This window comes from Rana temporaria, chromosome 5, assembly GCF_905171775.1.
Source record: "Rana temporaria chromosome 5, aRanTem1.1, whole genome shotgun sequence".
Classification (NCBI taxonomy): domain Eukaryota; kingdom Metazoa; phylum Chordata; class Amphibia; order Anura; family Ranidae; genus Rana; species Rana temporaria.
In genome coordinates this window covers 29610112-29632247 of record NC_053493.1, presented here as the reverse complement: position 1 = coordinate 29632247, position 22136 = coordinate 29610112, and the positions used below count along the sequence as shown (strand labels likewise).

Here is a 22136-nt window from a genome sequence, read left to right as displayed (position 1 = left end):
TTCCCTGGAATGGACTTGTGAGAAGAAAGCATCCCTTATATGGACTGACCAATGAGAAGCTTCATGCCAGGGGCAAGCCACACAGGGGAGGAGGGTAGAGTGGGTGTGTCTGTATAATGTGAACCAATCAATGCATGTTATGTGATTCTATGCTTTTAATAAAGCTGTGGGGGCCATAGCTCAGGCCCTCTCTTGGCTGTTGAACGTTGGAAGGGGAGCATGTGAAATCTTTTTGTCTGTAGATTGCACTGTCTCACCATAGTAATTTGAATCAGGCGGTAGAATGGGTTTCCTCCCTGAGAAATTGTGTCAGGAAAATAATTAGTCCACATCAGTAGCACTAATGAGCTCCTACGTACGATCTTTCTTTCTATCAACTGGTTTCTTTTTAGCCCAAAGGAGGCCGATACCAAGAAAGATAAAGGTCCTTACACCAGATGCATTTAATCATTTACATAATTGAATACATATAAAACATGAATTGTTATCCTGAACATGACCAGAACTTGGTTTTAATATATACAGCATTATGATCTTAGATATTGTATAACACCTTACAGGTTAAAGGAGAACTAAAGGCCAAACGTTCTTGCATTTTAGATGGAGTAAGGAAAGGTTATAACTCCTGTGCCTTTCTCAGTGGGTAGAGTTACCTTCACTGGATCAAGTTATTGTTATTCTGTAGAGTGCCGACCTCTAGCGGCAGTTTTGGGCAACTACAGCTTCTTTACTATGTGATTTGGTACCTCCCTCTGTCCTTCCCTCCTTCAAGCGGAGTTCCACCCAAAAGTGGAACTTCCACTTTAACTACCCCTCGCCCCCTTTGAATGAATAAATGAATGAAGCAGCCAATTTGTAGTCAAGGCCGACCAACAAGGCTCTTTAATTCTGGTCACATTTTATAGAAACATCAAAATCGCAAGATATAAAACACCAACATCAGAGGCCTGCCCGGCCAAAAGCAGATATTTGCACAGTCTCTGGAGAATGAACTTGCAGCCCAGCTCCTCCTACAAGGTCAAAGATTGGTGCAGCCCCTCCCCAAAGGAAGCCATAAACAGTCTTAGTCCACACCCCCAAAAAACAAACAAACACAGGCTCCAACCCCACAGTGTTTTCAACATAATTCAGCTTTTGGTGGCGCTGGGCTTTTTTTGGTCACTCGAGAGAGTTGGCACTCCTATAGCCACCTGCAGGGCCTTCCCAGTTAAAAATTAAGTGCATTTCACAGTTCTTTTGGCGCGTTCTGGTCCGATTACTCCAACTTGCAGTGGAGAGCTTTGTGGAATATTGTGCCCACCAGTAGATTATTCTCCCATACGGCGGCACAGGTCGAGGCCTGGAGCACGGAGCCATCGTTGGCGTATACGGTGGTCACGACTGGGTTGTCAGAGTGAATGTTCTGGACGCGGATCACCTACAATGCCAAAAACAGATGTAACAATGTCAGTAGGCGCACAAATGTGAGCAAGCAGCCATGCAATACTTGTGATTGGTGAGTCAAGGGCAGGGGCGGACTGACCATTCGGGCACTGCCCGAGGGCCCCATGCCACTAGGGGGCCCCATCAGGGTTGCCAGCCTCAGTAAAACCAAGGACAGTATGTAAAAATCTGTGTTTTTAAAAAAATCCCCCGCCTCTCCGGTACCTATTCAGCGTGTGTATGTGTATTGCGTGTGTATGTGTATTCTGTGTGTATGTATACTGTGTGTGTATATTGTGTGTGTGTATACTGTATGTGTGTATACTGTGTGGCCCCATAATCTATTGCCTGGGGGCCCCATAATCTCCTATTTCCCGGGGCCCCATAAACTCCTATTGCCCGGGAGCCCCATAAACTCCTATTGCCCGGGAGCCCCATAAACTCCTATTGCCCGGGGGCCCCATAATCTCCTATTGCCCGGGGGCCCCATGAGTTGTCAGTCCGCCCCTGGTCAAGGGTAAGCTTACAACACAGTGCACATACTAGAGGCATTGCATATGGTTGTATTGTATACCATGCTGCATCCTAAAAATGGCCACACACCATTAGCATTTCAGTCATACGTTCTTAGTGGATGTAAACCTGAAAATGTTTTTTTTTTTTTGCTGTCACAATGTACAGTATAAGATTTCCTATCATCTGTGCCCAGTCTTGCCACACAGAGTTAATCCAGCTCTGAGCAATCCTCTTTTATTTTCCAGTGGAATAAAACGGACTTACAGAGAAAAACCTGGTCCGTTCCGCCCCCTTGCTGTGAGTGACAGGTTATTTACATATCTCATGCACTAGCCTGGAGACTGCCATTATTTTTTAATTCCCACCCCCACTCCTTTTCTGAAGTCATGTGGTTACTTTTCTGGATTTTGACTGGATGTTCGTGATCATAGCAGAATTCAGTGGAAAGGGAGTGTAGAGGAGGGCGGGGAGTCTACCGACATCACAACTCCACCCACAGAGCTCCAAACAGATCCACCCACAGAATCTGCAGTTTTTTTTAGTTCTTATAACAGACAGAGGGGAGACATTTGACAGGTGAGGATACATGCAGGAGGCATTTATATCCTTGTAGATCAGCACTGTGGCAGTAGTTTAGAAAGAATGAGTGAGTGAGTTCACATCCACTTTAAGGCTGTCAGAAAATCGGCCTCTACAAATTTGGCAGTGCCTTAAAATGGAGAGCAACTGAGCATGTGCAGAGCGGGTGAGACTGTGTATTGCTGGATTTTAAACATGTTTTACATCACTATACTTGCAAAAGGTGCCAGAAGTCATCGAACGGGACTTATTTTCTGACTAAAGTTCCACTTTAAAGTGGCAAGACTGGGCACAGATCGGAAATCTTATACTGTACATTGTGACATCAAAAAAAATTCTTTCAAAATGCAACATCAAAACAGCATCACAGATATCAATCTATATATATATATAAAACTCAACGTGTGTATGTATGCATGTTCCAGCATCACGTCCAAACGGCTAAAGATATTAACATGAAACTTGGCACACATGTTACTTATATGTCAGCAACAAACATAGGATAGGTGGTTTAACCCTTACCCACCCCCATTTGCCATGGTCGGGGTTTTCCTTTAAAGTCCCATTCAACTCTATGGGAAATACATGTTACTTCATAACTTCCAAACAGCTGTACATATTTCGATAACACTTGGTCACATGTTACTTATATGTCCACTTAAACTATAGGATAGTTAATTTATCCCTTAACTACCCCCATTTGTGAGGGTCGGGGTTTTTGTTTAAAGTCCCATGCAAATCAATGGGAAATGTATGTTCCCACATAACTTCTGTACGCCTGGAGATATTTCAATAATACCTGGTACACATATTACTTATATGCCAAATAAAAATATATGACAGTTAAATTAACCCTTACCTACACCCTTATATAAAAGATGGGTATATTTATATTACTATGATTTTCCTCCCCAAAAGGTTAAGATAGGAAGACCGGGCCACGCCGGGTATTCAGCTAGTATTCTATACAGTAAAACCTTGGTTAGCGAGCATAATTCGTTCCAGAAACATGCTTGTAATCCAAAGCACTTGTATATCAAAGCCTCTAAGGCCGAGTACTCACGAGCAGACATGTCCGATGAAACCGGTCCGCGGACCGTTTTCATCGGACATGTCTGCCCGGGGACTGCCCGGGGACTTCTGTTCGATGGCTGTACACACCATCGAACAGAGGTCCGCGCGTAAACAATACGCGGGGCGTGTCCGCGGTGTCGCCGCGTCGATGACGCGGTGTCGCCGCGACAATGACGCGGCGACGTGGGCGGCCTGCCTTTAAAATGCTTCCACGCATGCGTCGAAGTCATTCGACGCATGCGAGGGATGGCGGGCGGCAGGACATGTACGATAGGTCTGTACAGACGACCGTACATGTCCGGGCGGACAGGTTTCCAGCGGACTGTTTTAAAGCAAGTCCAGGAAACAGTTGTCCGCTGGAAACCTGTCCGATCCGCCCGAAAATGGTCCGCTCGGGCCTACATATGGCCAAACATGTCTGCTGAAACTGGTCCGCGGACCAGTTTCAGCAGACATGTTTGGTCGTGAGTACGGGGCCTCAGTGTAGCAATAAGTTGCTAAATGTTGTCCCTTCATTAAATGTAACCATATTGTTACACTTAGAGGCTCCTCTCTTCTTTTTTATACTCGGTTGTGACATGACGCTACTCTTATATCAAGACATCGCTTGTACATCAAGGCAAAATGTATTAAAACATTTTGCTTGTCTTGCAAAACGCTCTCAAACCAAGTTACTGAGAGTTTTACTGTATTTATTTACGTTCACTTTATTGCTAAAATTACTCTGGCATTCCAGAAGTAGCTGGGTGTAGTAAAATGTCTGCATGGTGTTATATCAGATTACCACTACCCATCAGATGAGGAAGTAAGTGTTTGGAATGCATAGCACATGCGCAGTAAGTATTTTTTGGTCGGAACATCACTTCGGTTACATTCCTGGAATGCCTGTGTGCTATCAAATTACCGCTACCCATGAGATTGTGTAACAGTTTTATGAAACTTAAAATCAATAGGTTTAGCTCTGCTTTATGATTCACTGCTGTTCAGAGAGGCTCTGGGCTTCACCAAAATGGCAACCTCCAGCAAGAATAGAAGCAATTCTGGAGGCAATTTACAGCACATTGATTTTGGTAGCATAATTAACGTGGAATGTGTGTTCCCTGCTAAAGAACATACTTTTTTTAATAAATTGTTATAGGTAAAGTTCCGCCTTAACCACTTAAGGACCGCCTAACGCCGATATACGTCGGCAGAATGGCACGGCTGGGCACAATCACGTACCTGTATGTGATTGTTAAATGCCCAGCCGTGGGTCGCGGGCCCGCGACCCGGTCCGAAGCTCCGTGACCCGATCGCCGCCTGAGTCCCGCGATCAGTCACAGGAACTGAAGAACGGGGAGAGCTGTGTGTAAACACACCTTCCCCGTTCTTCACAGTGGCGCCGTCATTGATCGTCTGTTCCCTGATATAGGGAAAGGCAATCAATGACATCACACGTCCAGCCCAGACCCCCTACAGTTAGAAACACATATGAGGTCACACTTAACCCCTTCACCGCCCCCTTAGTGGTTAACTCCCAAACTGCAATTGTCATTTTCGCAGTAAATAATGTATTTTTATAGCACTTTTTGCTGTGAAAATGACAATGGTCCCAAAAATGTGTCCAAATTGTCCGATGTGTCCGCCATAATGTCGCAGTCACGAAAAAAAAAAAAATGCTGATCGCCGCCATTAGTAGTAAAAAAAAAAATATATAAAAATGCAATAAAACTATCCCCTATTTTGTAAACGCTATAAAATTTGAGCAAACCAATCGATAAACGCTTATTGCGATATTTTTTTTTACCAAAAATAGGAAGAAAAATACGTATCGGCCTAAACTGAGGAAACAAATATTTTTTTTTTTTAATATATTTTTGGGGGGTATTTATTATAGCAAAATGTAAAAAATATTGAATTTTTTTCAAAATTGGCGCTCTGTTTTTATTTATAGCGCAAAAAATAAAAACCACAGAGGTGATCAAATACCACCAAAATAAAGCTCTATTTGTGGGGAAAAAAAGGACGCCAATTTTGTTTGGGAGTCACGTCGCACGACCGCGCAATTGTCAGTTAAAGCGACGCAGTGCCGAATCGCAAAAAGGGGCAAGGTTCTTTACCTGCATATTGGTCCGGGGCTTAAGTGGTTAAGGAAATCTCGAAAAATCAACTGTCAGAGCTTTTGATTTTTCCTCAAGGAGTCAAGTAATTTGGAAATGGACCTTCACCCTAATGCACAAGTCATGTTGCCCTACCTGCTTGCCTTTTCTTCTCTTATAGCTGGACATATTTTTATTAAATTTGTGAAATTTTATTTGTGATGCACTCATTTCTTACAAGAATTACAGTGCCCCCCCCCCTCCCACCGCCCTGCATGTAGGCAGATGTGCCGCAAGGCTTCAGGTTCTGAATGATACATCTGCGCACACGTGGGTTTCCCCGGTCATTTGCACTCACACAGGTGACTTCCTGAGCATGTGCAAAGATGGCGGTTGGGGAAGTCAAACGCAACTGTCTTTGCGTATGCGTGGGAAATCGCCTGCATGTGCCAAAAGGCTCTGACCCGACCCAAAGGCCAGGAAGAGCCATGCAGAACATCTGCGCACATGCGATAATGGCAGCCCTGGGAGGGGGTAATACTAGTACACAGGAGGACTGACGGTCCACTTTGACATTTCATACAGTCCTGCTAGTCAAACGGAATTCCAGATGTATTAAATAGGTTTCTTTTGTGTCTAGAACATGCGCATTACAATATGAACGATTTCTCCCCAAACAAAAGCTACATACACCGTTTGAAAAAAAATTTCTATCCTGCTCCTTTGAATTTTCTTGTCACCGTGGTCAAAAACTATCCTTGGTTTAAAAAAAAAGTAATAAAAACACTATTAAAAAAAATAAAAATAAAATAAAAAAAACACCACTGTCCTTGGTTACCATTAGATAATAGAGATAACGCTCTGAAAGCAATAATTTGTACTACTCCACCTTGTCATAAATCAGCATTACATTTAGCAAACCAATACTTAAAGCGAGGGGTTCACCCTAAAAAAACATTTTTTTTTTCTAGCATGCCATCAAGCATACTAGCGCGAGCTACAGTATGCCTTTCTTTTATTTTTTGGCGCCGTACTTACAGTTTACTGCCGTAGTGAAGTTGCAGACTCCCCGCAGGGAATGGGCGTTCCTATGCAGAGGTAAGATGATTGACGGCCGGCTATGGCGCGTCACGCTTCCCGAAGATAGCCGAAATAGGACTTGCCTCTTCACGGCGCCTGCGCAGTCAGCTCCGATGTCTGTGCGCAGGCGCCGTATAGCGCCGTGAAGAGGCAAGTCCTATTTCGGCTATCTTCGGGAAGCGTGACGCGCCATAGCCAGCCGTCAATCATCTTCCCTCTGCATAGGAACGCCCATTTCCCGCGGGGAGTCTGAAACTTCACTACGGCAGTAAACTAAGTACGGCGACAAAAAATAAAAGAAAGGCGTACTGTAGCTCGCGCTAGTATGCTTGATGGCATGCTAGAAATTTGTTTTTAGGGTGAAACACAGCTTTAAGACCGCAAGAATAACGGTCTCTCTTTTTAGAACATTCGACTCTCACCTCTGAGCCTGGTGGATCTTCTTCACTGTACTTAAACAATTTAAATCCATTTGGATGGGCTCCTATCCAAATATCACCAGTGACCGGGTCCACTGAGAGATTATCCACCAATGCTCCCAATTGGAGCACCTGACATGGAAGTCAAAACAAACAGAAAAATTAATTATATATGCAATATACATACAGTACACACAAAAGTATTGGGACGCCTGCTTTTACATGCACATGAACTTTAATGGTATCCCAGTCTTAGTCCGGAGGGTTCACTATTGAGTTGGCCCACCCTTTGCAGCCATAATAGCTTCATCTCTTCTGGGAAGGCCGTCCACAAGGTTTAGGAGTGTGTCTATGGGAATGTTTGACCATTCTTCCAGAAGCGCATTTGTGAGGTCAGGCACAGATTTTGGACAAGAAGGCCTGGCTCGCAGTCTCAGCTGCAATTCATCCCAAAGGTGTTCTATCGGTTTGAGGTCAGGACACGCGGTTCCAGCACTGAATGTATGTCAGTCATGGTAAGGGGTGTGCTGAATGGTCTATTGATGCTGGGGCATGGGTGTAGCATAAGGGGTTGCAGGGGTCACAATCGCAAACCCCGCCCCTAGCTACAGGGGGCCCTGTTCCGGTTCGGTGCCGTATACGAACAGAGAACTTCACAGGTCAGAACGGCAACATAAAAGCCAGATACACCCTGTGAAGGCTGGCAGACTGTGTGTAAAGAAAAAAGCACTGCCAAGTGACCTGCCAGGGGTGATCCTTGTCCTCTGAATCTCAAGCAGTGATCGCTGTCCTCTGATTCTCCAGCGCTGATCCCTGTCCTCTGATGTAAGGGGGAACTCAAAACTCTTAAATCACTTTGAGTATCTTGTGTGCGGTGGGTGTATCTGCATTCACGGTGGAAGTGATGGGGGGGGGGGGGGGGGGCCAGGTCAACTTTTTCTTTGGGGCCCACAAGCTTCAAGCTACGCCTCTGTGCTGGGGGGGATCTATTGGCACTGGAGGGGATCAATTTTTGTGTGTGGGGGTCTGTTTAGGTGGTATTTTGTGTTAGGAGGTCCATTGTTGCTCGGGGGTCTATTGTTGTGGGAGGGATCCATTGTTGCTGGCTGTAAGGGGGATCTACTTTTCTTGATATTAATAAATTCCATACAAAATGCTTAAAACCACAAAATGAAACTTGGTTCTGTGTTCTCTAAAATAGGTGGCACTGGGAAGTGGGTAGGGGTTGAAACCAAGGGACAGTGCGCAGAGGTGGGTAGGCTACACCGACGAGGGGTGACTCAAAAAAGGGAGTTCCTGTACCCATTTGAGAAAAAAAAAAAAAAAAAAGCCTGCTAATAGTCATTACCTTTACTGGCGATAGAGAAAAATTTGCATGTTTCTCCAACACATTAATCGCTTTCCCAGAGACGTCAGCAACATATATGAACCTGCAGAGATGAGAGTAAAGGATAAAATAATGATGAACGTTTGCACTGAAAAAGTTTTTTTTAAAAACATGGTGTACCCCAACACCCACGGAAGCTACTTGATTATGATGGGCACACTTGCTGCCACCTAGCGTCTTATACCCCTACCTGTCTTATACCCCTACCTCTCCAATGGTCCATTATTCCTGCACATCAAAGGTAACAATTGTGTTAGGAATGGCCCCCCTGGCAGGTGATGCTGGCTCCCCCAAGATGCAGTCTTAATGACAACTTTATAATAAATCACTTGATTCTTTTTCACCAGAGCAACTTGCAAAGAATGATGAGCTGGTGACCTTAGTGGCCCTCGGGCTGCTTTACTGCTAGCTGTCACCAAGTTGTGGCCCTCAGATATTGCACCACCAAGGGGGACACAGGAACAGGGTGGCTACAAGGTGCAAAATAACTTGGAGGAGGTCAAAGTACATGCTGAGGTCAGGGCAGGCAGCATGTAGGAGCGTAGTCTATGTCCAGGAAAAAGGTCGAGGCAGGCAGCAAGCAAAAGTTGTAGGTATCCAGGCTGAGATCAGGAGGCAGGGAAAAAAATAATCAGGAAAGGGTAGAATTTGTCACAGGGGCACATGAAATGAGCAAGGTCAGGCAATTCAAGCCAGCCATAGGCAAATCAAGAACTATAGCAGACTAGCATACAGACCGGCAAGAAGGCACAGCACTGGCAACCACAAGCAAAGGAGCTCGCATACACTGCAAGTCGCTGAGCACACCCCCAGTGCCAGGAATATACACGCACAATTGACTGGTGTGAGTTAGTTGGCATCAGCACCCTTGCGTTAGCCAACGGGCCATGAGCTAGCACACCAACGTTAGAGCTGGTATGCATGCAATTTACTACACGTGGAAAGGATGGGCCAGGCCTCTGGGTATATACACATGGATCATAGGACTACTGTAACAATTGGACTTCCGTGACACAGTGTATTTGCCAAGTAAACTTGAGAGTTGGGGGGTACAGAATAGCCCAAAACAGCATTTTCCAGACTTTTTTTTTTAATGTCAGAAACAATAATGCATGCCATCCCTACTGGAAGAACACAGATTATTGCAGCAATCGCATTCTAGAAATTGCATGCTAGAAATCCAACTTACTGGTTGTACCCAAGTTGATCCATGGATCGACTTGGGTACAATCAGCCTGCCCATAGATGGATGGAATCTCGGCTGGTCCCTGCTGAACCACCAATGGTTGGCTTAATAGGTCGTGTTTGGTGGGTTATTGCCTACCGCCAAACTGCAGCTCAACTGTCTGCTTTTACCGGCCTGCCAATTACAGACTCAAGTCTTTTTGACTATGATACTACAAGCTTGGCTCACCCATTTTAGGGCAGTTTCTCCCATTCTTCTTTCCAGGACCTCTCAAGTTCCATCAGGTCAGATGGGGAGCGTCAGTGTACAACCATTTTCAGATCTCTCCAGAGATGTTCAATTCTGGGATCTGACTGGGCCACTCAAGGACATTCACAGAGTTGTCCCGTAGCAATTCTTGTTATCTTGACTTTGTGCTTAGGGTCGTTGTCCTGTTGGAAGATGAACCTTCGCCCCAGTCTGAGGTGCAGAGTGCTCTGGAGCAGGTTTTCATCCAGGATGCATTCATCTTTCCCCACGATCTTGACTTGTCTCCCAGTTCTTGCTGCTGAAAAACATCCCCACTGCCTGAAGCTGCCACTACCATGCTTCACTGTAGGGATGGTATTGGCCAGGTGATGAGCAGCACCTGCTTTCCTCCAGACATCAGTGTCCTTCAGGTGCCTTTTGGCAAACTCCAGGCGGGCTGTCATGTGCCTTTTACTGAGGAGTGGCTTCAGTCTGGCCACTCTACCATGAGGCCTGATTGGTGCTGCAGATTGTTTTTCTGGAAGGTTCTCCTCTCTCCACAGAGAAACGCTGGAGCTCTTTCAGAGTGACCATCGGTTCTTGGTCACTTCCCTGACTAAGGCCCCTCTCCCCCGATCGTTCAGTTTGGCCGGGCGGCCCTCTCTAGGAAGAGTCCTGGTGGTTCCGAACTTCTTCCATTTATATGGAAGCCACGGTGCTCATTAGAACTTTCAACGCTGCAGAATTTTTTCTGTACCCTTGCCCAGATCTGTTCCTCCATACAATCCTGTCTCGGAGGTCTACAGACAATTCCTTGGACTTCATGGCTTGGTTTGTGCTCTGACATGCACTGTAAACTGTGGGACCTTATATATGTTTGGACACCAATCAAGTTGTATTAACATCTCAATGATGATCAGTGGAGACAGGATGCCCCTGAGCTTAATTTTAATGGCAAAGGCTGTGAATACTTATGTACATGGGATTTTTTATTTTTAACACATGTGCACAGATTTCAAACTTCTTTCCCGTTGTCATTATGGGAATTGTTTGTAGAATTTTGAGGAAAATAATGAATTTAATCAATTTTGGAATAAGGCTGTAACATAACAAAATGGGGAAAAATGTAAGCGCTGTGAATACTTTCCAGATGCACTGTATGTGGCCCTATATTCTTCAGTAGCAGCTTCACAAATATTAATAGATCCCTAGATTCTTCAGTAACAAGTATAGATGAGGTGCTGAATTCAAATTATCAGAAGATCGGTCAGATTGTAATAAGGCACAATGGCTCCGGTGAGGCCAAATCGACAACAAGGGAGTGTCCCTCAAACAAGGGGCCCAGATTTGAGGACTCATATTCTAATGAGAGAGTCCAAAAAAGGTTTTCAATCACTACTGGTTCACAAACACATTTTGGGGGCTCAGGGATTTTCCCCTTCTTCAGAGCATGGGTGAACCTATGGACTCAAAACTGTGGCAGAAAAGCCTAATGCCCTATACACACGAGCGGAATTTCCGCCAGCAAAAGTCTGATGTGAGCTTTTCATCGGAAATTCCGACCGTCTGTATGCTCCATCAGGTGGAATTTCCGCCAGTAAAAGTTTGAGAGCAGGTTCTCAATATTTCCACCGGAAAAAAATTCCCATCAGAAAATCTGTTCTGACGGGAAAAAAAACACGCATGCTCAGAAACAATTTGACGCATGCTCGGAAACATTGAACCTTTTTCTCGCCTCGTCGTAGTGTTGTACGTCACCGCGTTCTTAACACTCGAAAGTTCAGAGAACTTTTGTGTGACCCTGTGTATGCAAGACAAGCTTGAGTGGAATTCCGTCGAAAAAAACATCCAACTTTTTTCCAATGGAAATTCCGCTCGTGTGTACAGGGCATAAGGCTAATTATTCTTAAAAAGGTTTCCTACCCCCTCCTCCTACCCATCCTGTATACTCTTAATCCACGCCAGTTCGATCATGTGATCCTGCAGCTCTGGCTTCCCTGTCAGTGAGCAGCTGCTGAAGTAGAGAGGAGGAAGAGCCAACAATGGCAGGGCCACAGGAGCCTATGGTTGAGGTCACGGCTCCCTTACAAGGAGGAATCAGAGCTGCAGGATCACATGATCAGGCCAGACTGGATTTAACAGATCTTACCTTAGATCTATCAATTTAATGCTACCGAGGCAGCATACCCATGTGCAAGGTGTTACATACCTTTCATCATTTGACATGGCAATCCCGTTGGCGCTATAAAACCCTGTTGCCACTTCTCTGATGTCACTAGGACTGTAATACACGACATTCGTCCACCTTAACCCAAGGAACATTTCCACAAATCTCAAGATGAAATCCGTAAAGTAATGATCATTAGTGGCATAAAAGCTTTCAGGTCCGACAGCGACAAGGTCATTCACGCTGCAACATGATTACATCAAATGTTAGAGAAAAAAATAAATAAAAATAATAATAATAATAATAATAATAATAATAATAATAATAGACAAAAATAGATATGCAGTATATAAATACAAACTATATACAGACACAAAGTTCTAATTATAATTACTACTATACCAATACATATATACACAGTATATAATAAACTATATACAGACACAAACTTTTATAAACTATTATCCATTAGCAACATGATTAAATCGATGTTCTTATACTGTTATTATAAAAAAGGACAGCACTACACATACAGTATATAATTTAAAACTATATACAGATACAAAAAAAAAAAAAAAAAAAAAATACTACCACTACTACTCTAGATTATCCATTAGCAACATGATTACATCAAGGTTAAAAAAAAATTGAATATACACAGTATCTCACAAAAGTGAGTACACTTTTTTGTACACATTTTGTTACATATTTTATTCTATCTTTTTGTGACAACACTAAAGAAATGACACTTTGCTACAATGTTGTGTAGCGAGTGTACAGCTTGTATAACAGTGTAAATTTGCTGTCCCCTCAAAATAACTCAACACACAGCCATTATTGTCTAAACCGCTGGCAACAAAAGTGAGAACATCCACAAGTGAAAATGTCCAGATTGGGCCCAATTAGCCATTTTCCCTCCCCGGGGTCATGCGACTCATTAGTGTTACAAGGTCTCAGGTGTGAATGGGGAGCAGGTGTGTTAAATTTGGTGTTATCGCTCTCACTCTCTCATACTGGTCACTGGAAGTTCAACATGGCACCTCATGGTAAAGAACTCTCTGGGGATCTGAAAAAAAGAATTGTTTCTCTAAATAAAGATGGCCTAGGCTATAAGAAGACTATAAAACTGAGCTTCAGCACAGTGGCCAAGACCATACAGCAGTTTAACAGGACAGGTTCCACTCAGAACAGGCTTCGCCATGGATGATCAAAGAAGTTGAGTGCACGTGCTCAGCGTCATATGCAGAGGTTGTCTTTGGGAAATAGACGTATGAGTGCTGCCAGCATTGCTGCAGAGGTTGAAGGGGGGGGGTCAGCCTGTCAGTGCTCAGACCATACAACGCACCCTGCATCAAATTGGTCTGCATGGCTGTCATCCCAGAAGGAAGCCTATTCTAAAGATGATGCACAAGAAAGGCTGCAAACAGTTTGCTGAAGACAAGCAGACCAAGGACATGGATTACTGGAACCATATCCTGTGGTCTGATGAGACCAAGATAAACGTATTTTGTTCAGATGGTGTCAGGCCTGTGTGGCGGCAACCAGGTGAGGAGTACAAAGACAAGTGTGTCTTCCCTACAGTCAAGCATGGTGGTGGGAGTGTCATGGTCTGGGGCTGCATGAGTGCTGCCGGCACTGGGGAGCAACAGTTCATTGAGGGAACCATGAATGCCAAATGTACTGTGACATGCTGGAGCAGAGCATGATCCCCCTCCCTTCAGAGACTGGGCCGCAGGGCAGTATTCCAACATGATAACGACCCCAAACACACCTCCAAGACGACCACTGCCATGCTAAAGAAGCTGAGGGTAAAGATGATGGACTGGCCAAACATGTAAACCCTATTCAGCATCTGTGGGACATCCTCAAAACGGAAGGTGGAGGAGCGCAAGGTCTACAACATCCACCATCTCAGTGATGTCATCATGGAGGAGTGGAAGAAGACTCCAGTGGCAACCTGTGAAGCTCTGGTGAACTCCATGCCCAAGAGGGTTAAGGCAGTGCTGGTAAATAATGGTGGCCACACAAAATATTGACACTTTGTGGCCAATTTGGACATTTTCACTTAGGGGTGTACTCACTTTTGTTGCCAGTGGTTTAGACATTAACCACTTAACGCCCGCCGCACGCCTATTTACGTCCACAGCATGGCACGTACAGGCAGATGGGCGTATATATATACGTCCTTGCCTTCTAGCGGGTGGGGGGTCCGATCGGGACCCCCCCGTTGCGTGCGGCGGGCGGCTTACCTCGGGGAGCGATCCGAGACGACGGCGCGGCTATTCGTTTATAGCCGATCCGTCGCGATCGCTCCCCGGAGCTGAAGAACGGGGAGAGCCGTATGTAAACACGGCTTCCCCGTGCTTCACTGTGGCGGCTGCATCGATCGAGTGATCCCTTTTATAGGGAGACTCGATCAATGACGTCAGTCCTACAGCCACACCCCCCTTCAGTTGTAAACACACACTAGGTGAACCCTAACTCCTACAGCGCCCCCTGTGGTGAACTCCCAAACTGCAACTGTCATTTTCACAATAAACAATGCAATTTAAATGCATTTTTTGCTGTGAAAATGACAATGGTCCCAAAAATGTGTCAAAATTGTCCGAAGTGTCCACCATAATGTCGCAGTCACGAAAAAAATCGCTGATCGCCGCCAATAGTAGTAAAAAAAAAAAAAATGATAAAAATGCAATAAAACCCTATTTTGTAAACGCTATAAATTTTGCTCAAACCAATCGATAAACACTTATTGCAATTTTTTTTTACCAAAAATAGGTAGAAGAATACGTATCGGCCTAAACCGAGGAAAAAAAAATGTTTATATATGTTTTTGGGGGATATTTATTATAGAAAAAAGTAAAAAATATTGAATTTTTTTCATAATTGTCGCTCTATTTTTGTTTATAGCGCAAAAAATAAAAACCGCAGAGGTGATCAAATACCACCAAAAGAAAGCTATATTTGTGGGGAAAAAAGGACGCCAATTTTGTTTGGGAGCCACGTCGCACGACCGCGCAATTGTCTGTTAAAGCGACGCAGTGCCGAATCGCAAAACCTTGCCTGGGCATTTAGCTGCCTAAAGGTCCGGGCTTAAGTGGTTAATGGCTGTGTGTTGAGTTATTTTGAGGGGACAGCAAATTTATACTGTTATACAAGCTGTACACTCACTACACAACATTGTAGCAAAGTGTCATATTTACAAAAACGTGAGGGGTGTACCAACTTTGAGATATTACACCTTCCTATTTCCCCAATACTAGCAGCATAAGGATTAAAGTTAAACTAAAATGCAAAACTTTTTTTTACGTTGTGATTAGAACATCTGTCAGTTTTTATCGTTGTGCCCCCATTATGGAGATTCACCTTTTAGAATTATTACATTTGCCATTATCGATGAAAGTGATAGAAAAATCCAAAATTTGGGGTTGTCCCCAGAACAGTAATAGAGGGGAAATCTTCCAATGGCGACACTAGTTCTGGTGATTTTAATTTGAAGGGATTTCCTCTCTTCCTGTTGTGGCAATGGGACAGAATGTGAAGGAAAATCCCTGCAATGGGATACAGATGGCCAAAAAAAAAAAAATCTGATGGGGGGGTTATAACCCTCCCTTACTAATGAACAAACGTTTTGCATATAGTACTACTTTAAAAATAGTTCATGTTAATGCATGAGGGTGTCCACAAAACAAACATGAATCTGCTGGTACCCCACCCCCCACAAGCCATGTTTTGGGAACTTCCCATAGATAAAATAGTTCTTATCAATACCATGTCATTGATATTGATTTAAAGCAGCTGTGCAAAGTAAAGGAAAACCTGAAAACATGGCCTGTTGGAGTACTTGAGGACCACTGCTGTAAAGCACATCTAAACATATGAACATAAATGGAATACAGTGGAACCTCGGTATAAAAGTAACTTGGTTTGAGAGCATTTTGATCTGCAAGCAACTTTTTAAAAAAATTCTGACTGTTTGCGAGTGTTGATTTGCAAGACGAGCAGAATTCAAGCTAAATAGGCCTGCAGTACCTCATTTGGCCTGAGGTACGGGGGCGCAGAAGCCGAGCAGAGCCGAAAATAGGCCTGCTGTACCTCATTTGGCCTGAGGTACGGGGGGCGCAGGAGCAGAGAAAAGCCGAACATTGGCCTGCAGTACCTAATTTGGCCTGAGGTACGGGGGCGCATGAAACGAGTCGCAGTGTCCTTGGGCCTTTTAGGCCGCATTCGATATGGCATCCCATTGATGAGGAACAAACTATTTTAGTTTCCATTGACTTCAATGGGAAAAATCGCTTTGATATACGAGTACTTTGAATTACGAGCATTCTCCTGAAACGGATTATGCTCGTAATCCGAGGTTACACTGTATATCGCAGCCTGCCTGTTCTTGAATGCAGCAGCTGCATTCTTTTTTCTTTTTAGGCAAGGACAGAAAAGTTCCTGTTGATCGTGCCAAAATGTTTTAGGTTTTTGTAACTTCCTGTGAATTCAACTGAAGTCTCAAACAAAGAATGTCATCTGCCTTCCAAGCCATCTTCTGTAAACTAAAAATCCCCCCCCATGTAATGGGGATGAGGAGAGGCAGAGTCTAGGGTGACAACTCTGCTCTTTCATAGATACTAGGGTTGTCCCAATACCACTTTTTTAAGACCAAATACAAGTACCGATACTTTTTTTCCAAGTACTCGCCAATACCGATACTTTTTTTTTATCTCATGTGACAGCGGCACATGTGTCAGTAGTTTTTTTTATTTATTTATCTTTAACAATATTTTTTGAATTTTTTACAATTTTTTATTTTTATTTTCTACAATAATTTTTGTTTTATTCTTTTGTTTTTTTATTCTTTATTTTTTTTATTTTTTTTTCAGCCCTGTTGGGGGGCTTTGGTGAGATATCAGGGGTCTTAACAGACCTCTGACATCTCCTCTTTGAGACAGGGAAAGGGACTAGGGACACATGTTCCCCAGTCCCTTTCTCAGCAGCATCAGCTGCGCTGAAAATGAAAGGAGAGAAAACAGCGGCTTCTCTTCATTCATAAACTGAAACATTGTAATCACAGTTTACGATGTTTCAGTTATGTCAATGGACAGAGTCAGTGATCTCTGACTCTGTCCATTCGGAGCAGTAAGAAAGCGGATTTACCGGCTCCTACCCCGCTCTCCATCCTGACAATTCCAGGGGGTGGAGGAGGAGCACTGAAGGGAAGAGAAACACGGCAGGATATACGGCGGGATACACGGAGGGAGAGAGAGAGAAACACGGGGGGACACGGAGAGAGAGAGAGAGAAACACGGCGGGGGACATGGAGGGAGGGAGACAGACTGCAGCAGAATGGAGGGGGGCTGGAGGAGGACACGGGACAGTCAGCGGTGATCGGTGCTTGTAACTTCCCCACACACTGATCACCGCCGACAGTACAAGTATCGGGAGCATTTGCCGAGTACAAGTACTCGGGCAAATGCTTGGTATCGGTCCCGATACCGATACTAGTATCGGTATCGGGACAACCCTAATAGATACAGTACGATAAGTGAGCGCTGTCACCTCAGGTCAGGTGGTGTGTTGCTGGCAGGATCACAAGGCGATAATTAAGAAGGACAAACCAGTCAAAAGAAAAGAAAACTAATGCAGCCACCACATTTATGGACTGGTAGGCGGCCATTTTTTACCTTTTTTATGGGGTTAGATAGGTTTTACCATGCAAGCACTTTTGATACAGTATAGATTGTACAATAAGACACTTTATAAATCTTCAGAATTGGGAGTCATTCTTCTTACTTGTATAGGGACGCGTGTTTAATTGTCTTCAGGTGCACCAGAACATTTTCATCCTCTGCAAATTTAAATATCTCCACCGTGGACTTAGAGATGTGAGGATGATTCACTACAAACAGGTACACCGTGTCATCTGGAAGGAAGAAGGGGGACAATTAGGGGGGGAGTTGGTGTTCCTCATGTAAACAAGACCTGGACTACAAAATACTCCCCCGGGCAGGGCTAGACTGGGACAGAAATTTGGCCCTGGACTTCATCCAGACTGGCCCACTTTGACAGGTCTCTCCCATGGCGGCCGGGCAACTCCCGCACCCCCCCCCCGGCCACCCAAGCCCCCTCTCCCCCCTCACTAGCCACTAGCCGTTCTACCTTATTAGAGTAGAATGGCTGGTACTCTTATAGGCAGTACAAGTGCGAAAGCTAGACTTTTTTTTCACCCGGGACAAAGAATCAGTTTGGTGCCCCCCCTATGGGACAAGATTAGGCAGAAGTGAGAAACTCCCAGGCCATAGCTGTTGAATCCGCTGTCTGTCCCATCCCCCCCATGCTCCTCTGTCGTCCCCCTGCTTCTTTGTCCCCCCCCCAGGTGAGCGCTGCGGGAGGGAGAGACAGAGGAGCGGAGGTACGCGGCATTCCGCTGTCACTGAAGCCGGCCCACTGAGCCATCAGCCCACCGGGAAACTCCCTGTAGTCCCAATGGCCAGTCCATCCCTGCCTGCGGGCATGAAATGTATACAGGAACATTTTTATTTTTTGTAAGCTTTTATGGTATGAAGCATGCAGCTTTTCAGTAAAAAGGAAACGGTGAAGCAGAGATCTTTTCCTATTCTGTCTGAGGCCAGGCTCACGTCTTTGTGTGTCCACTTTTGTCCCTTTTCTTGTGTGAATTTAACGTCCGTTGTAGCGCACATTTTCGTTATGGGTTGTAATGCAATTTTTGGCTTGGAATGATTTCCTCCTGGGACATCATGGTTGTGGACTTTGGAAGAAATCTACTGTACAAGATTCCAGGGATGGGTCCTGGATGGCAGGTAGGTTTCCCTATTATTTTGGTTGTGACACATTTAACCCTTTCATGCCTAAGCCTATTTATGACATTTGGTGTTTACAAGTTAAAATCCATATTTTTTGCTAGAAAATTACTTAGAACCCCCAAACATTATATATATTTTTTTTTAGCAGAGAATCTAGAGAATGAAATGGCGATTGTTGCAATATTATGTCACACGGTATTTGTGCGGGGGTGTTTCAAACGCAACTTTTACCAGGTTAGAGTTACAGAGGAGGTCTAGTGCTAGAATTATTGCTCTCACTCTGACGATCGCGGCGATACCTCACATGTGTGATTTGAACACCGTTTTCATATGCGGGCGCGACTTCCGTATGTGTTTTCTTTGTTGTGCAATCTCGCGGGGAGGGGGGTGTTTTAAAAAAAAATATATACATTTTTTCTTATTTATTTTTATATTAATTATTTTTTTTTTTTTTACATTTTGATCACTTTTATTGCTGTCACAAGGAATGTAAACATCCCTTGTGACAGTAATAGGTGGTGACAGGTACTCTTTATTTATTTATTTATACCCTCCTTTGCACTTCAAAGTATTCAGATCGCCGAAAACGGCGATTCTGAATACGGTGTACTTTTTTAAATCCGGCGCTATTGGCAGCGGAGAAACCTGGAAGTGACGTCATGACGCCGCTTCCGTGTTTACATTGCGGAGATTGAATCAAAGCCATTTACGGCTTAGTTTCAGTCTGCGCCAGGACAGTGGAGGCGCCGGATCGAGGATCGGATCTCCCGGTGGGACGGAAGACCCGGTCGGAGCAGCTAGAGGCGCCGGGAGGGGGTGTCCACTCCCGCTCCTCCGGCATAACAACCGATCGGCTTTTAGCCGCATCGGTTGTTATGTCTGGATAGCCAATCGCCGGCTCAAAACAACGGTACCGGGATGATGCCTGCAGCTGCAGGCATCATCCTGGTATAACCCCCGAAAGCCGAGGACGCATATATGCGTACGCTCGGTGTGAGAGGGTTAAAGTTAGTTTTTTGGACTTGTACCTACAGGAAAGCTTATAATAAGGTGTACCTGTAGGTTCAGTGAATATCTCGTAAACTAGCTCTGTTTAGGGGATAGTCACACTGCATGTGGCCGGTGACATCACGATACTATGGACCTTCAGAGCGCATGCGTCGGTGACGTCACCGGCCACATGCAGTACGACTATCCCCTAAACAAAGCAAGTTTAGGAGATATAATAAAAGGTGTGCCTGTAGGTTAAGTGAATAAGCTTTCCTGTACGTACAAATTCAAAAAACTAAGTTTGCTACCACTTTAAAATGGGTCACAACCAAACCTACCTGCCATCCAGGACCCATCCCTGGCATCTTGTTGCTCGTGCCATAAACAAAGGCTCCCACACACACCTGCAGGAGTGATGTCAAGGTGGCCTTGGCCACTCATGTAGCCAGAGGCCGCGAACGTGCAAGGAAGACCGGATGAAGATGGAAGCCCTGTCAGCGTGTCGCTGGAGGGCTTCTTTTTAAGGAAAGTCTTGTATAATGTGCTAGTATGCATTTGTCTTTCAGGGGATTTTTTTTTTCTTGCAGTGGTTTACTACCTCTGTAAGGGAGACGATAGACATTTTTAGTACTCAGTTCTCACACATGCAGGATGAGGGGGTTCTGCGGTTGTCCAGTTGAACAGGAGGGGACTGATTTACCGTACTGTCTGGATTGGTAAGACCTTTGGGAACCAGAATTTGGAGGATCAGAGAGACTCTGGGTGGCAAAGAACCTCCAGACCCCGATTACAGGAACTTTGGTCCTGTAAGGGATAACTCGCGTGCATGAGGGTGTCCACAAAACAAACATGAATCTGCTGGCTCACAGCAGATGTCGGAAGTAGAGTAGAATGCACAGTACAAAAAAACAAGCACTATAGCTGCACTTACCGGTTTCATCAATATATATGCTGATTCCATGAGGGCTGAAGGAAGAGATGTCAAAACCTCGGCTTATACGCAGTGAAGATGGTCGAAGTTCTTCGTCGTTCAGATCCAAGAGAAAGATTTCTCCAGGTCTACTGGGTGCAAAACTGAACATACCGGGGTACTTCAAACCCTTAAGAAAAAAAATGATAATTTCAACACTAGACATCTGTAATCTTGGGCAGCCATACCTGCATGCCACTTTATTGCTACTGCTTCCTATTAAACACTACAGCATCCTAGAGAAGCCGTTCTCAACCTTTCAACCCCTGGAGGAACCTTTAAAATTATTTTTAAGCCTTAGGCCCCCTTTCACACTGGGGCGGGAGGCACTGTGGCAGTATAGCGCCACTACAAATAGCGGCGCTATACCGTCGGAATTGCTGCGGGATTCGGCCGATAGCGGTGCAGTGTTAACCCATGCCAGCGGCCGATAAAGGGTTAATACCGCCCGCAATGCGCCTCTGCAGAGGCACATTGCGGGCGGTATTACCGCGGTTTCCCATTGTTTTAAATGGGAAGGAGCGGTATACATACCGCTCCTCTCACCACTCCAAAGATGCTGCTTGCAGGAGATTTTTTTCTCTCCCGCCAGCGCATCGCCTCAGTGTGAAAGCCCTCCGGCTTTCACATTGAGAAGGCTGGGCAGGAGTTTTTCAGGCGGTATTTAGGCGCTATTTTTAGTGCTGTACCGCCTGAAAAACTCCTCGGTGTGAAAGGGGTCTTAGTGAACCCCTGCTAAAATAAACTCAGCAAGGGTCATTGAGAAAATAAAGAATTGGAGAATGTCCGATTGGACGAAACGCATCAGTGCAGAGACTCGGCACTGACATCACGCCAATGCACGATTCCGGGTCGGCAGCGGCTTTTGGTGAGAGTTTCATGAATTCTATTATCTGCTTTTTATTGTTTTATCATTAGGTTATATTGATGCCCAATTTTTTTGCAAACATTACACTTTTACCGACAGGGGCGGACTGACAACTCATGGGGCCCCCGGGCAATAGAAGACTATGGGGTCCCCAGGCTTACAGATGGCCACTGTAACAGGAGTCACTTTTGGGCACAGATTGAGCCAGGAGATGGGGTACACATGTTGGATTGTTTTGGCGTGGACAGTGATTTTTACAGTATATTCCTTAATGCCTGCAAAGAATATTCTATGACTCATTTCTATGCTTAGCCCTGACTAGTGACATGCTAATTGAGTCAGGGCCTGGAAGACATT

The 22136-nt window shown here is 44.8% G+C and overlaps 1 protein-coding gene across 1 annotated transcript in view; it reads right to left on the bottom strand.

The window, feature by feature from the left end:
* Positions 1-852: 852 nt before the first annotated feature.
* The window catches only part of LOC120939888 (serum paraoxonase/arylesterase 2-like), a 72964-nt gene continuing 51680 nt past the window's right edge, over positions 853-22136 (bottom strand). The window contains exons 4-9 of the mRNA XM_040352304.1: positions 20873-21041; positions 17921-18050; positions 12179-12379; positions 8517-8598; positions 7172-7300; positions 853-1417 (exon numbers count right to left, since the gene is read on the bottom strand). Of these exons, the coding sequence (XP_040208238.1) occupies positions 1256-1417; positions 7172-7300; positions 8517-8598; positions 12179-12379; positions 17921-18050; positions 20873-21041 (873 nt within the window). The 3' untranslated portion in view covers positions 853-1255. The remainder of the gene's footprint in view (positions 1418-7171; positions 7301-8516; positions 8599-12178; positions 12380-17920; positions 18051-20872; positions 21042-22136) is intronic.